We start from the raw sequence: 16,336 nt of genomic DNA on the forward strand, positions 1-16,336 counted from the left end.
TTCTTCTACCTCAGCCTCCCCAGTAGCTAGGACTGCACATGTGAGCTATTGCACCTGGCTAATTTCTTATTTTTTGTGGAGACAGGGTCTCCCTATGTTTCCCAGGCTGGCCTCCAACTCCTGGGCTCAAGCAATCCTCCTGCCTATGCTGAGATTACAGGTGTGAGCCACAGTGCCTGGTCTCTTTGTAACATTTCTTCATATCTCTAAAGCCTGTTTCCTCATAGGTGGGGTTAGATGAAGTATATTAATGTCCAATACATAGGCTTGTAATAACTGATACTTTGCCCCTCAACCTGCTATGGCATAATCAGCCATAGAAGATTTTCCTGAATCTGCAGATTCAGGAAAAATGAGGAGTGGTGGAAAGCACTGCTTCCTGATACTAAGTAAGTGTGAAATTATTCCCTTCTTACCCCAAGGCATGCTCTAGGGTTCTCATTCTCCCTCATTAAACCTCAAGAGGTTGAGAGAGAGACAGACAGAGATAGAGATAAACATACTGAGACTAAGACCTTTAAGACTTTCAGTACAAACTCAGAGTCAAAAGAGGCAGGAGGGCAATGCAGGGTCTTGGGCAGGTTCTTGAGAGAAGAACCTTCCTGCCCTGGGAAGGATGAATAATAAATGAAACTCCCAAAGAGTGATGAACAAAGAGGGACTCAGTGAATCCCTCATGCTATGGATCTACTTGAACTACTGTCCAAAGAAACACACTTCTGTTTATGGGGAAGCTGAATAGTTTCTTTAACTTCTGAACCCATAGCTGCTACATGGACAAACTAAATAGAGTAAATAAGTAAGTATATTATTTAGATGCTAAGTATACTTGGTTGACAAGTAGAACAGGATATCAGAGGTAATCTACCCTACTCGCAAAATACAAAATGTGACAAAGAGAAAATTAGGAATCCAGCCTTTGTATACATAGAGGTCTTGGTCTTGGTCTAAACAGTCACTTTTCCCAAGTATAGTGTTGTTTGCTTACCACAAAAAAGATGTCCACAGTTGGTCTCCACCGGGAAGGAGGCTTGGTGCAGGCAGATGGGACAGTACATGTCGGTGTAGAACTGCTGTCGAGCAGCAGCAGGTGCATCCTAATAAGAACACAGGTGCACACATTGGAATACAACACATGTAGTCCTCAACAGTATCTCATGTTAAATTATATTTGAGAACAGAGTCAACAGTGTGTAACCCTCATCACACTGTAAACGTGCAATAGTTTAAGGTTATAATTTTTTCTTTTTTTTTTTTTTTGAGACGGAGTCTTGCTCTGTCTCCCAGGCTGGAGTGCAGTGGCCGGATCTCAGCTCACTGCAAGCTCCGCCTCCCGGGTTACACCATTCTCCTGCCTCAGCCTCCCGAGTAGCTGGGACTACAGGTGCCGCCACCTCGCCCGGCTAGTTTTTTGTATTTTTTAGTAGAGACGGGGTTTCACCGTGTTAGCCAGGATGGTCTCGATCTCCTGACCTCGTGATCCGCCCGTCTCGGCCTCCCAAAGTGCTGGGATTACAGGCTTGAGCCACCGCGCCCGGCCCCCTAAGGTTATAATTTTAAGAACATTATGAGGCTATATTGTTTTTATTTAAGCTGCATGGTCTCCACTTTCCTTCCTAAACACAATTTAAAGACAAAAACTTAGATTAACTCAAGAGTTCATCTTTTACTCTACTGGAATACATAAATTATTCTGAGTAACACAAGGCTGAGCTAGTGCATAAGCTAACAATAATAAATGTTGAGGTCGGGTGCGGTGACTCATGCCTGTATTCCCAGCACTTTGGGAGGTCGAGGCAGGTGGATCACTTGAGCCCAGGAGTTCCAGATGAGCCTGGGCAACATGGCAAAACCCTGTCTCTATAAAAAATAGAAAAATTAGCCAAGAGTGGTGGTGGCATGCACCTGTAGTCCCAGCTACTTGGGAGACTGAGGTGGGTGGTCACCTGACCCTGGGAGGTTGAAGCTGCAGTGAGCCGTGACTGCGCCACTGCACTCCAGCCTAGGTGACAGAGCAAGACCCTGTCTCAAAAAGAAAAAAATATCAAACGTCAAACTGTTTTCTAAGTCTTCACTTTTTTCATTTTCAACGTCTTTTTCATTTTAAAAGTGTTGCACATATGCAAGAAACATCCAGATATCAAAGACCTCACTAGGATGGATCATGAGGGCAAGGGATTTATCTGTAGGACTCATTGTACCTCAGGACTTAGAAAAGTGTCTACATGGCTGGGCATGGAGGCTTACACCTATAATCCCAGCACTTTGGGTGGCTGAGGTGGGTGGATCACTTGAGGTCAAGAGTTTGAGACCAGCCTGGCCAACATGGTGAAACCCTGTCTCTACCACAAAATACAAAAATTAGCTGGGCATGGTGGCGTGCACCTGTAGTCCCAGCTACTTGGGAGGGTGAGGTGGGAGAATCACTTGAACTCAAGAGGTGGAGGCTGCAGTGAGCCGAGATCATACTGCTACACTCCAGCCTGGGCAACAGAGACCCTGTCTCAAAAAAAAAGAAGTGTCTACATAACGTATATCTTATGTTATTGTATTGTAAAAATACTTATTTATCAAAACTTGTTTTGATGGAACCCAGCAGATAAAGTTGCCAGCATGAAAAGTATCTAATTACAGAAAAAGTATCAAATTTACTAAATAGGAACTGTTCTTAAGTGAATCAGATTTTTGCCACTCAATATTAATAAACAAATTTAATAAATTTAAATAATAATAAACATAACTAAAAGGTCATACTTCCAAAATAGCCCTAAATCACCAGAATATTCTGTGATTCAAGGCTACACCTTGATGTTATAGTTACTTATGTCAGTTTTAATGCTACAAAAAGTGTACAGCACTTTATGTTCCCTTCTCCACCTTTTCTTTTCTTTTTGAGGCAGAGTCTCACTCTGTCACCCAGGCTGGAATGCAGTGGTACAATCGCAGCTCACTGAAACCTCTGCCTCCCGGGTTCAAGTGATTCTCCTGCCTCTGGAGTAGCTAGGATTATAAGTGCCCACTACCAAGCCCAGCTAAATTTGTATTTTTAGTAGAGACAGGGTTTTGCCATGTTGACCAGGCTGGTCTTGAACTCCTGACCTCAGGCGATCTGCCTGCCTCAGCCTCCCAAAGTGCTGGGATTACAGGCGTGAGCCACTGCACTCAGCCTTCTCCTTATTAATTTTTAAAGAAACTGACAAAAATCAATTAACAGAGATGTCCAATAGAACTTTCTGCAGTAATTGAAATCTTTATCAGTGCTGTCCAATACAGTAGCCACGAGCCACATGTGGCCATTGTGTACTTGAAATGTGGCCAGTGTGACTAGAAGACTTAATTTCAGATTCTATTTAACTCACTTGAATAGCCACAGGTAGCTGGTGGCTGTTATACTAGACAGCAAAGAACAGACTACATCGCCAGCCTTATTTTCACTCTGAGAGCTGTGTGCCGGGCCTCAGGAAGAAGGTGAGGCAGATGAGTGGACACTGCTGCAAGGAGACCTGGAAGATTCACTTCAATCTGGGGCCCCTCCATAGCTGAACTCAGTCATGAAATCGCTAGTGTCAGTGTTAGCAAATCTTAGCAGTCTCATGTTAATGAGAATAATTATAATTGCCTTACTTATGTCTAAAGATTAAATATGATTGTTGTTTGGGAGATCACTTTGTAAATTATAAAACACTATCTCAACATGAATTATGAGTAACAATTGTTATGGAACAGAGTACTACTAATAGGCTTAAAGTATTGCTTTTTTTTTAGACGGAGTCTCGCTCTCTGTCACCAGGCTGGAGTGCAGTGGCGCAATCTCAGCTCACTGCACCCTCCCCCTCCGGGGTTCAAGTGATTCTCCTGCCTCAGTTTCCCAAGTAGCTGGGACAACAGGTGTGCACCACCACACCCAGCTAATTTTTGTATTTTTAGTGGAGATGGGGTTTCACCATGTTGGCCAGGAGGGTCTTGATCTCCTGATCTCGTGATCCGCCTGCCTCAGCCTCCCAAAGTGCTGGGATTACAGGCATGAGCCACTGTGCCTGGCCCTGCTTAAGTTATTCTTGTATCAATGAACATAAGTTCCATGAGGGTAGGAATTTTTGTCTGTTTAATTCACGATTGAATTCCCAATGCCTAGAAAATGTATGGCATGTGGTAGATGTTCAAAAAATATTTGGTGCATGGATAAATTATAAAACCCTTATTGGGGCCAGGCGTGCTGGCTCACACTTATAATCCCAGCACTTTGGTTTTAGTGGAGCAAGCACAGCTCACTGCAGTCTCAACCTCCCAGGATCATGAGATCCTCCCACCTCAGCCTCCTGAGTAGCTGGGACTATAGCTGTGCACCACCATACCCAGATAGCTTTTGTATTTTTAGTAGAGACGGGGTTTTGCCATGTTGCCCAAACTGGTCTGGAACTCCTAAGCTCAAGTGATTCTCCCGCCTTGACCTCCCAAAGTGCTGGGATTACAGGTGTGAGCCACCATGCCCAGACTGTAATCCTAGCACTCTGGGAGGCCGAAGTGAGAGGAGTGCTTGAGCTCAAAAGTTAGACAGCAGCCAGGGCAACATAGTGAGACCCTGTCTCTTTTTAATTAAAAAAACGAAACCCTTATTGGAAGTGAAGTTTGATCAGTAGGAAAGGAATTTTTAATTTTGTTTCTTGATGTTAGATATTTCGGCATGAAGGTGTACAATATCCTATTTATTCCAGGCTTCATAAAGTATATCTCCAATTCTTAGAGATTCCATCTGGTAAAAAGCAAAGAACAAACAGGAAAAAAATTAATTTTTTTCTTTGCCTAGCTAGTTTTATTGTTACAACTTTGGCAACTGAAGAAAAAAGGAGAAAAAAACCAAAAAAACCACCTCTTCTAGTTATTTCTTTGTAGATGTTAGGGAATATATGTCAGAAAAAAAGGGTTTTTCTACTACATTTCATTAAGGTCAATTAGACAGCAATTATTTCTACACTAATAAACAATAGGAAAACTGCTATATTTTAAAGCAAATTAATAATAAACAAACATGAAGACATCTGAATAGATTAAGGCTAGGCAATTTGCCCATTCTGCAAATATACAATCTATAAAATAATATAAGGTAATTTGAAGCCAGAAAGAAGCCCATGTTTCCAAAAAGTAATTTACTAATGTTCTATCACAATTTCACATGCAAAGGGAGCTATCACATCTACTCCTCAAATAAATATATATACAATACCTGTTCTGTTTGAAGCTGTTCTCGAAGTACCCTTACTAGCTCCTGGTTTTCTGGGTGAATGTTTTGATGTACATTTCTGTTGAATAGAATATAATAAATTTTGAATAGAAAATATTATCAGATGAATCCATTTTCTTCATGGGTCTCCTTTCTGACTTATAACTACTGGTAATTAATGTAATTGATGGCATGCAAGCACTTCACTTCCAGGACTGGACGTTTCAGGCTGTCCTGTGGTGAGTTCTTCTGAGATCACTGATTATTAGCCAATTTCAGGTTTAAGCGGCAAATGGTAAAATCCAGAGGCCTAGTACCTTGGAAATCTATTGTAAATGCAAGCTTACAAATAATGTAAAGAACATTTGTTTCTTTGGTGAAATTTCTTCAAAATAAGCAGTTATCTAATTTTACCTACTATTATGCATTTGAATGCTTTTCCACATCTAATTAGATCCTTCTCCTAATTTTCAGGTATTAGGGGAGGGGAACAGAGCAGAAACTAAAATTATTTAATGTAGAAAAGCCAAAACTTGGCCAGGTGTGGTGACTCACGCCTGTAATCCCAGCACTTTCGGAGGCCGAGGCAGGTGAATCACCTGAGGTCAGGAGTTTGAGACCAGCCTGGCCAACATGGTGAAACCCTGCTTTTACTAAAAATACAAAAATTAGCCAGGCTTGGTGGTGGGTGCCTATAATCTCAGCTACTCAGGAAGCTGAGGCAGGAGAATTGCTGGAACTCAGGAGGCAGAGGTTGCAGTGAGCTGAGATCGCGCCATTGCACTCCAGCCTGGGCTGACAATGGCAAGACTCCGTCTCAAAAAAAAAAAAAAAGGAAGAAAAGCCAAAACTTAACATGTCACTAATATCTTGACATTAACAATTAAAATGGTGAATCAAAGGCAAGCGGTTAGTGGCTAACATAAATGGATGGGATAAAACATCCCATACTGAAAGTCAGATGTTGGCTGGGCACAGTGGCTCATGCCTGTAATCCCAGCACTTTGGGAGGCCGAGGTGGGTGGATCACCTGAGGTCAGGAGTTCGAGACCAGCCTGACCAACATGGAGAAACCCTGTCTCTATTAAAAATACAAAATTAGCTGGGCTTGGTGGCAAATGCCTGTAATCCCAGCTACTCGGGAGGCTGAGGCAGGAGAATCGCTTGAACCCGGGAGGTGGAGGTTGTGGTAAGCCAAGATTTTGCCATTGCACTCTAGCCTGGGCAACAAGAGCAAAAAACTGTCTTAAAAAAAAAAAAGAAAAAAAAGAAAGAAAGATGTGTTGGTCAGGCTGGTAGGTAGGGTGAGGGCAAAGTGTTACATGTTATCACAGCTTAATTTCATTTGGCTATTAATGATCTTCTAAACATAAATGTCTTGAACAAGAATATTTTAAGTCTACACAGTCCCAAGGTTACTCCACAGAAGAGCCTTTACTCTCTGGGTAAGCCAATATCCAACAGAGATAAGAACTCTCATATTCGAATGTGATAGGCAGAAGTATAGAAATCTATCCTATGATTATTCAATTGTTAGCAAAAAACCGCAAATTTTAGAAAAAGAAATCAACTAAATATAACTGTTAGTTCACAGAAGACATAAAAGCAATTTAAAGTCAAATATCTAAACAATGAAACAATTTGAACTCTGTTTAAACCTGTTAAATCTTATTTTGTTGTTGCTGAGACGGAGTCTCACTCTGTTACCCAGACTGGAGTGTGGTGGCGCAATCTCAACTCACTGCAACCTCCGCCTCCCAGGTTCAAGCGATTCTCCTGCCTCAGCCTCCTGAGTAGCTGGGATTACAGGCACGTGCCACCACACCTAGCTAATTTCTGTATTTTTAGTAGAGATGGGGTTTCACCATGTTGGCCAGGCTGGTCTCGATCCTGACTTCAGGTGATCTGCCTGCCACGGCCTCTCTAAGTGTGGGGATTACAGGCATGAGCCACCATGCCCGGCCTAAACCTGTTAAAGCTTGATGCATTCTTCATTTTAAAATAAGGCACATTCTTATGATTGAACAGATGATCTGTGAAAGAAAGCACTCACTATATGAAAGCACCCTGTCAAGGAGCAATCTAACTAGCAGAGGAACCATCTCATTTAAATACCAGTGAATACCTAGCTAAATGGCATTTCTCCATTCTTTGAGAGTAGAAAACCATTCCCTTTTCATTGGAAAAAAAATCGTGATGATGTTTCAGAGTACAGACATGAACCACGTGACAGGAAAGCCTCTCCTCTGGCTTCTTTCTGTAAGAAAGATGTAAGAATTCTTAAATCTGGTGGTAGAATATTTTTAAAAATATATCCTATTTAAATGTATTTTTAAAATATATAATATTCTATTTATTTAATTATATGTTAAAATATATATAAATTAAAAATATATTTAAATAGAATATATTTTTTAAAATATTCTACCACCAGATTTAGGAATTCCTACATCTTGTTGTGAAGCCAAACAACAAGAACAAATAGCCCAAGCTGCTAAAGACTGCCTGTAACTCCCATGATGATGGTATTTGGAGACAAAACCTTTGGGAGGTAATTAGGTCATGAGGGTGGTGCCTTTGTGATAGGATTACTGCCCTTACAAAAAGATACATGAGATAACCTGCTCCCTGTTCTACTCTCTTCCGTATAAAGACACAGCAAGAAAACCACCATCCACAACCCATGAAGCCGAGTCTCGCCAGACACCAGATCTGACAACACCTTGATCTTAGACCTCCCAGGCTCTCAAACTGTGAGAAATAAATGTTTGTTGTTTAAGCCACCCAGTCTATGGTTATTTGTTTTTATGGGGGGGGGGGGGGTTGTTTTGTGTGTGTGTGTGTGTGTGTGTGTGTGTGTGTTTTGTTTTGAGACGGAGTCTTGCTCTGTTGCCCAGGCTGGAGTGCCGTGGCACAATCTCAGCTCAGTGCAACCTCTGCCTCCTGGGCTCAAGCGATTCCCCTGCCTCAGCCTCCCAAGTAGCTGGGACTATAGCTGCACGCCAACATGCCCTGCTAATTTTTATATTTTTACTAGAGACGGGGTTTCACTTTGTTAGCCAGGATGGTCTCAATCTCCTGACCTCATGATCTGCCTGCCTTGAATTCCCAAAGTGCTGGGATTACAGGCGTGAGCCACCATGCCCAGCCTTGTTTTTTGTTTTGTTTTGTTTTGTTTTTTTTAAGACGGAGTCTTGCTCTGTCACCTAGGCTGGAGTGCAGTGGCGCCATCTCGGCTCACTGCAAACTCTGCTTCCCGGGTTCACGTCATTCTCCTGCCTCATCCTCCCGAGTAGCCCAGCTAATTTTTTGTATTTCTAGTAGAGATGAGGTTTCACTGTGTTAGCAAGGATGCTCTCGATCTCCTGACCTCATGATCCGCCTGCCTCGGCCTCCCAAAGTGCTGGGATTAGAGGTGTGAACCACCGCGCCTGGCCACAAATTTGTTTTTGAGACAGATCTTGCTCTGTTGCCAGGCTGGAGTGCAGTGGCACAATCTTGGCTCCCTGCAATTTCCACCTGCCGGGTTCAAGTGATCTCCAGCTAATTTGTATATTTTTAGTAGAGGCGGGGTTTCACCATGTTGGCCAGGCTGGTCTTGAACTCCTCACCTCAAGTGATCTGCCTGCCTCGGGCTCCCAAAGTGCTAGGATTACAGGTGTGAGCCACCACACCCAGCCTATGGTTATTTGTTATAACAAGCCAAACCACTTTAGACAATGGTCAAATACTTTTTGACAAGGGTGCCAAGGGTGCCGAGACCATTCAATAGAGAAAGTATCCTCTTTCAACAAATAAGTGCCAGAAAACTGAATATCCACATTAAAAATATAAAAACTCAAAATGCATCAAAGGGCTAAACTTAAGAGTTAAAACTATACAAATTATAGGAAAAAGCAAGAAAATATTCATGCCACTGGATTTTGGCAATGATTCCTTATATATAAGACAAAAGCACAGGCCAAAAAAAGGAAAAAAACACAAAGATGACTTCTCAAAATTAGAAACTATGTATATCAAAGGGCACTTAAGAAAGTAAGAAGAATATCCACAGAAAGGGACAAAATATTGGCAAATCATATACAGGACATCCTGATTTTGTTTCCCTTTATTGCATTTAGCAGATATTGTGTTTTTTACAAACTGAAGGTTGTGACAACCTTGTGTTGAGCAAGACTACTGGCACCATTTTTCCAACAGCATGCACTTGCTTCATGTTTCTGTGTCACATTTTGGTTATACTTGCAAAATCAATCAATCAATCAATCAATCAACATTGTGTATGCTCTGACTGCTCTATTGACAAGCCATTCCCCGGTCTCTCTCTCTCTCCTCAGACCTTCCTATTCCCTGAGGCATTGACAATATTGAAATTAGGTCAACTAACAACTCTACAGTGGCCTCTAGGTGTCCAAGTGAAAGGAAGACTTGCATGTCTCTCATTTCACATACAACCTAGAAATGATTAAGTTTTGTGAAAAAGACATGTCGAAAGTCAAGCTAGGGCAAAAGTTGTGCTAGCTGGCCAAGTTGTGAATTAAAAGGAAAAATTCCTGAGGGAAATTAAAAGTATTAATCAAGTGAACACATAAATGATAAAAAAGCAAAACAGCTTTATTGCTGACATGGAGAAAGTTTGAGTACTCCGGATAGAAGATCAAACCAGCCACAACATTTCCTTAAGCCAAAGCCTAATCTAGACCAAGTCCCTCCCTCCTTCAATTCTGTGAAGCTGAGGGAGGAGAGGAAGCTACAGAAGAAAAGTTGCAAGCTAGCAGAGGTTGGTTCATGACATTTAAGGAAAGACGAAGCGCAAACTTTTATTTTAGGAATAGCAAGTGCTGATGCAGAAGCTGCAGCAGTTATCCAGATCTAGCTAAGATCATTGATGAAGGCTGGCTATGCTCAATAACAAAAAAATTTTTTTTTTTTTGAGACAGAGTCTCTCACTCTGTCGCCCAGGCTGGAGTGCAGTGGCATGATCTCGGCTCACTGCAAGCTCTGCCTCCCGGGTTCATGCCATCCTCCTGCCTCAGCTTCCCAAGTAACTGGGGCTACAGGCACCTGCACCATACCTGACTAATTTTTTTGTATTTTTTAGTAGAGATGCGGTTTCACTGTGTTAGCCAGGATGGTCTCGATCTCCTGACCTTGTGATCCGCCTGCCTCGGCCTCCCAAAGTGCTGGCATTACAGGCGTGAGCCACCGCACCCAGCCAATAACTTTTTTTTTTTTTTTTTTTTGAGACGGAGTCTCGCTCTGTCTGTCGCCCAGGCTGGAGTGCAGTAGCCAGATCTCAGTTCACTGCAAGCTCTGCCTCCCGGATTTACACCATTCTCCTGCCTCAGCCTCCCGAGTAGCTGGGACTACAGGCGCCTGCCACCTCGCCCGGCTAGTTTTTTGTATTTTTTAGTAGAGATGAGGTTTCACCAGGTTAGCCAGGATGGTCTCGATTTCCTGACCTCATGATCCGCCCGTCTCGGGCCTCCCAAAGTGCTGGGATTACAGGCCTGAGCCACTGCGCCCAGCTTTTTTTTTTTTTTTTTTTTTTTGAGACAGAGTCTCACCCTGTTGCCCAGACTAGGAGTACAGTGGTACACTCTTGGCTTGGCGGAACCTCTGTCTCCCAGGTTCAAGCAATTCTCGTGCCTCAGTCTCCCAAGTAGCTGGGATTACAGGTGTGTGCTACCATGTCTGGCTAATGTTTGTATTTTTAGTAGAGACAGGGTTTCGCCCTGTGCTGACCAGTGTTGGCCAGGCTGGTCTCAAACTCCCGGCCTCAAGTGATCTGCCTGCTTTGCCCTCCCAAAGTGCTGGAATTACAGGCGTGAGCCACCATGCCCCGCCAAGAACATTCTTAATTCATGGGAGGAGATCAAAATACCAACATTTACAGCAGTTTGGAAGAAGCTGACTTCAGCCCTCATGGATGACTTTGAGAGGTTCAAGACTTCAGAGGAAGAAGTCACTGCAGATATGGTGGAAACAGCAAGGAAACTAGAATTAGAAGTGGAGTCTAAAGATGTGACCAAACTGCTGCATCATGACCATATTTGATCAGATGAGGAGTTGCTTCCTATGGATGAGCAAAAGAAGTGGTTTCTCAAGATGGAATCTAATCCTAGTAATGACGTTGTAAGCATTGTTGAGATGACAACAAAGGATTTAAAATATTACATAAACAAAGTAGATACAGCAGAGCCAGGCAGGGTTTGAGAGGATTGACTCCAGTTTTGAAAAGAAATCTGTGGATAATATGCAATCAAACTGCATCACATGCTACATACAGAGGAATCTTTTGTGAAAGGAAAAGTCAATGTGGCAACTTTATTTGTTGTCTCATTTTAAGAAATTGCCAGCCAGGTGCAGTGGCTCATGCCTGTAATCCCAGCACTTTGGGAGGCCGAGGCGGGCAGATCACAAGATCAGGAGTTCAAGACAAGCCTGACCAACACGGTGAAACCCTGTCTCTATTAAAAATACAAAAATTAGCCGGGCATGGTGGTGCACGCCTTTAATCCCAGCTACTCAGGAGGCTGAGGGAGGAGAATTGCGTGAACCCAGGAGGTGAAGGCTGCAGTGAGCTGAGATCATGCCACTGCACTCCAGCCTGGGCGACAGAATGATACTCTGTCTCAAAAAAAAAAAAAACACACACTGCCACAGCCACCTCAACTGTTGGCAACCACCACCCTGATCAGTCAGCAGCCTTGACATGGAGTCAAGACCCTCCACCAGCAAAAACATTACGACTTGCTGAAGGTTCAGATAGATAACTGTTAGCATTTTTTAACCATAAAGTATTTTATAATTAAAGTATGTATATTGTTTATTAGACATAATGCTATTGTACACTTCAAAGACTATGATATAATATGAACATAACTTTTATATGCACTAGGGAACCAAAAAATTCATATGACTCGCTTTATTCATTTTATTGTAGTGGTCTGAAACCAAACCTGAAATATCTATGGGGTGTGACTGTATCTGATAATAATATCAGAATATATATAGAACTCATAACTCAAAAACAAAAAAGTAAACAACCCAATTCAAAAACGGGCAATGGTCTTCAATAGTCAATTCTCCACAGAAGACAGACAAACTGCCAGGTATGGTGGTGCACACCTGTAGTCCCAGTTACTCGGGAGGCTGAGGCAGGAAAATTGTTTGAGCCCAGGAGTTCTAAGCTGTAATGCAATATGCCACTTGGGTGTCCCCACTAACTTTGGCATCAATATGATGACGTCCCAGGAGCAGGGGACCATCAGGTTGCCTAAGGAGGAGTGAACTGGCCCAGGATGAAAACAGAGCAGGTCAAAACTCTGGTGTTGCTATTTACAGGAGCAAAGACATGGACTCAACCTAGATGCCCATCAATTGTGGACTAGATAAAGAAAATGTGGTGTATATACACCATAGAATACTATGCACCCATAAAAAGGAAAGAAATCATGTCCTTTGCAGCAACATGGATGCAGCTGCAGGTGATTTTCCTAAGTGAATTAATATAGAAACAGAAAATCAAATACTAGGGCCAGGAGCGGTGGCTCATGCCTATAACCTCCGCACTTTGGGAGGCTAAGGTGGGCAGATCGCTTGAGCCCAGGAGTTTGAGACCAGCCTGGGCAACATGGTGAAACACTGTTTCTACAAAAAATACAAAAATTAGTTGGGCATGGTGATGTACACCTATAGTCCCAGCTTGGGAGGCTGAAGTGGGAGGATCACTTGAGCCTGGGAGTTTGAGGCTGCAGTGAGCCATAATCACGCCACTGTACTCTAGCCTGGGCAACAGAGTGAGACCCTATCTCAAAAAGAAACCTCAAAAACCAGACAGATGAATGGCCACTAACCATGTGAAGTGATGCTGAACATAATTACTCAGTAGGGAAATACAAATCAAAACCACAATGAGTTACCACTTCATACCTATAAGGATAGTTATTATTTAAAACACACACACACACACATAGAAAATAACAGTGTTGGCAAGGACGTAGAGAAACTGCCATGGTGCCTTGCTGGTGGGAATATAAAGCAGGGCAGTTGCTGTGGGAAACAGTCTGGAGGTTCCTTAAAATGTTAAACATAGAAATTACTTTATGACCCAGAAATTCCAGTTGAAAACATAGACTCAAACAGACACTTGTACACCAGAGTTCCTAACAGCATTATTCACAACAGCCAAAAGGTGGGAGTAACCCAAATGACCACTGACAAATGAATGGAGAAACTAAATATGGTACGTACATACAATGAAAAATTTTAAATGTTAATATTTTTTAGAGACAAGGTCTTGCTCTGTTGTCCAGGCTAGTCTCCAACTCCTGGGCCCAAGCAATCCTCCTACCTCAGCCTCCCAAAGTGCTAGGATTACAGGTGTGAGCACCATACCCAATGAAATATTATTTATCAATAAAAAGGAAGGAAATTCTAATACGTGTTACAACATAAATGAACTTTGAAAACATTATGCTAAGTGAAACAAGTTAAACACAAAAGCACAAATACTGTATGATTCTACTTTATGAGGTGCATAAAATCAGCTCATTAATGGAGACACAAAGTAGAACACAGGTTACCCAGAGCTGAACCATGGTAGTTGTTACTTAGATGGGCATAAAGTTTCTGTTAGGGAAGATTAAACACCACATGGTCAGGCCAGGCACAGTGGCTCACACCTGTAATCCCAGAAATTTGGGAGGCTGAGGTGGGTGGATTGCTTGAGCCCAGGAGTTCAAGACCAGTCTGAGCAACATGGCAAAACCTTGTCTCTACCAAAAATACAAAAGAATAGCTGGCCATGGTGGTGTGCGCCTGTGGTCTCAGCTACTTGGGAGGCTGAGGTGAGAGGATCATTTGAGCCTGGGGGGTGAAGGTTGCAGTGAGACAAGATTGTGCCACTGCACTCCAGCCTGGGCGCCAGAGAGAGAACCTGTCTCAAGAAGAAAAAAAAAAGAAAGAAAAATAACATGTTCTAACTTATAAGTGGGAGCTAAACATAAAGATGGAAATAACAGACATCAGGAACTTCAAAAGTGGGGAGACTGAAAGAGGGTGAGGGTTGAAATACTACCTTAGTACAGTGTTCACTATTTAGGTGATGGGTTCACTAGAAGCCCAAACTCACCATTATGCAATATATCCATGTAAAAGACCTGCATACACACCCCCGAAATCTAAAATTTAAAAATAAAAAAATAAAATAAAGTTTGGGATGATGAGGAAGTTCTAGAAGTAGACGGTGGTGATGGTTACACAACAATAGAAGTGTACTTAACGCCACAGAATTACACACTTAAAAATGGTCTGAATTAGCCAGGCATGGTGATGTGTGCCTATAGTCCCAGCTACTCAGGAGGCTGAGGCAGAAGAGTCGCTTGAACCCAGGAGGTGGAGGTTGCAGTGAGTCAACATTGTGTGACTGCACTCCAGCCTAGGCGACAGAGTGAGACTCTGTCTCAAAAAAAAAAAAAAAAAAAAAGACCTGTCTGAATTTTAAACTACACATGCCATCCCTTCCCCACATCATGATTACCTCAGTAATCACGATTACTTCACTGATTACCTCAAGACAATGTCCAAGTAATCGGGAGCACATTATGTAACTTGAAAAGATGTCACTGTAGGCTGAGTGAAAATCTCATCATTTATCTCCACTCACTGTCCCAGTGGCCCCAGTTCTGCCCATAAAACCATGCAGAATAAATTTAATTCTTTTTTTCTTTTTTGAGATGGAGTTTCGCTCTTGTCACCCAGGCTGGAATATAGTAGCGTGATCTTAGCTCACAGCAACCTCCGCCTCACGGGTTCAAGAGATTCTCCTGACTCAGCCTCCGAGTAGCTGGGGTTATAGGCGCCCACAACCACACCCAGCTAATTTTTATATTTTTAGTAGAGACGGGGGTTTCACAATGTTGGTCAGGCTGGTCTCGATCTCCTGACCTCCAGTGATCCATCCACCTCAGCCTCCCAAAGTGCTGGGATTACAGGCGTGAGCCACTGAGCCTGGCTCTAATTTTTTTTCTTTTTCTATTGCTGCTGCACAAATTAAAATTTTAATTCTTTAACAAGACCAAGCCCTCATCACAAAGACAGTTTTACTGTCCAAGAGTCCCTTCCCTAAGCTAGACATCCCTCCTTCCTTCAAGCATTTTATGATTTGTTTCCTCAGCTTTCCCTATTTTGACAGTCTCCCCTGAATGTTTTCCAGTTTAAAATGCTAGTTCCAAACTGAACATAATGCAGATTTGACCTTTACCTATTAATTTTATAAAAGTAGCCAATACAGTTTTCAGCATCTACAATATACAATTGCCTTATTAAATGAATTTTTTTTTTTTTTTTGAGATGGAGTTTTGCTTGTTGCCCAGGCTGGAGTGCAGTGGTGCGATCTCAGCTCACTGCAACCTCTGCCTCCCGGGTTCAAGCAATTCTCCTGCCTCAGCCTCCTGGGTAGCTGGGATTACAGGCACCCACCACCACACCTGGCTAATTATTGTATTTTGAGTAGAGAGGGGATTTCATCATGTCGGCCAGGCTGGTCTCGAACTCCTGACCTCAGGGGATCCACCTGCCTCAGCCTCCCAAAGTGCTGGGATTACAGGTATGAGCCACTGTGCTGGCAAAAATGGAAACTTTTTAGTTTGGGCTTCACATCATTCTAGTCTGGCGATGTGGAAAAAACCCTTTTATTATGCAAATAATAAATATTCATAGTAGAGAATATTTTTATTTCTATTATCAGAAGATAATAGAAAAATATTTAAAATAAAATTAGTCTTGGCCGGGTGCGGTGGCTCATGCCTGTAATCCCAGCACTTTGGAAGGCCAAGGCAAGGTGGGTGGATCACAAGGTCAGGAGATTGAGACCATCCTGGCAAACACGGTGAAACCCCGTCTCTACTAAAAATACAAAAAAATTAGCCGGGGGTGGTGGCGAGCGCCTGTAGCCCCAGCTACTCGGGAGGCTGAGGCAGGAGAATGGCCTGAATTCAGGAGGCGGAGCTTGCAGTGAGCCGAGATTGCTCCACTGCACTCCATCCTGGTCTACAGAGCCAGACTCCGTCTCAAAATTAAAAAAAAAAAAAATAGTCTTATAAATATAAT

General features: G+C 42.6%; 1 protein-coding gene across 5 annotated transcripts in view; it reads right to left on the reverse strand.

Moving 5' to 3' along the window:
• RNF170 (ring finger protein 170) overlaps positions 1–16,336 on the reverse strand; it is a 46,615-nt gene that overhangs the window by 15,831 nt on the left and 14,448 nt on the right. For 4 of the 5 annotated variants that reach the window (XM_037983524.2, XM_007962350.3, XM_037983522.2 and 1 more), the window contains 2 exons: positions 5,225–5,300; positions 989–1,097 (listed from right to left, as the gene is read on the reverse strand). In XM_037983524.2, the coding sequence (XP_037839452.1) occupies positions 989–1,097; positions 5,225–5,300 (185 nt within the window). The remainder of the gene's footprint in view (positions 1–988; positions 1,098–5,224; positions 5,301–16,336) is intronic. The other variant, XM_007962354.3, reaches the window with a different exon arrangement.

This window comes from Chlorocebus sabaeus, chromosome 8 (genome assembly GCF_047675955.1).
Source record: "Chlorocebus sabaeus isolate Y175 chromosome 8, mChlSab1.0.hap1, whole genome shotgun sequence".
NCBI lineage: Eukaryota > Metazoa > Chordata > Mammalia > Primates > Cercopithecidae > Chlorocebus > Chlorocebus sabaeus.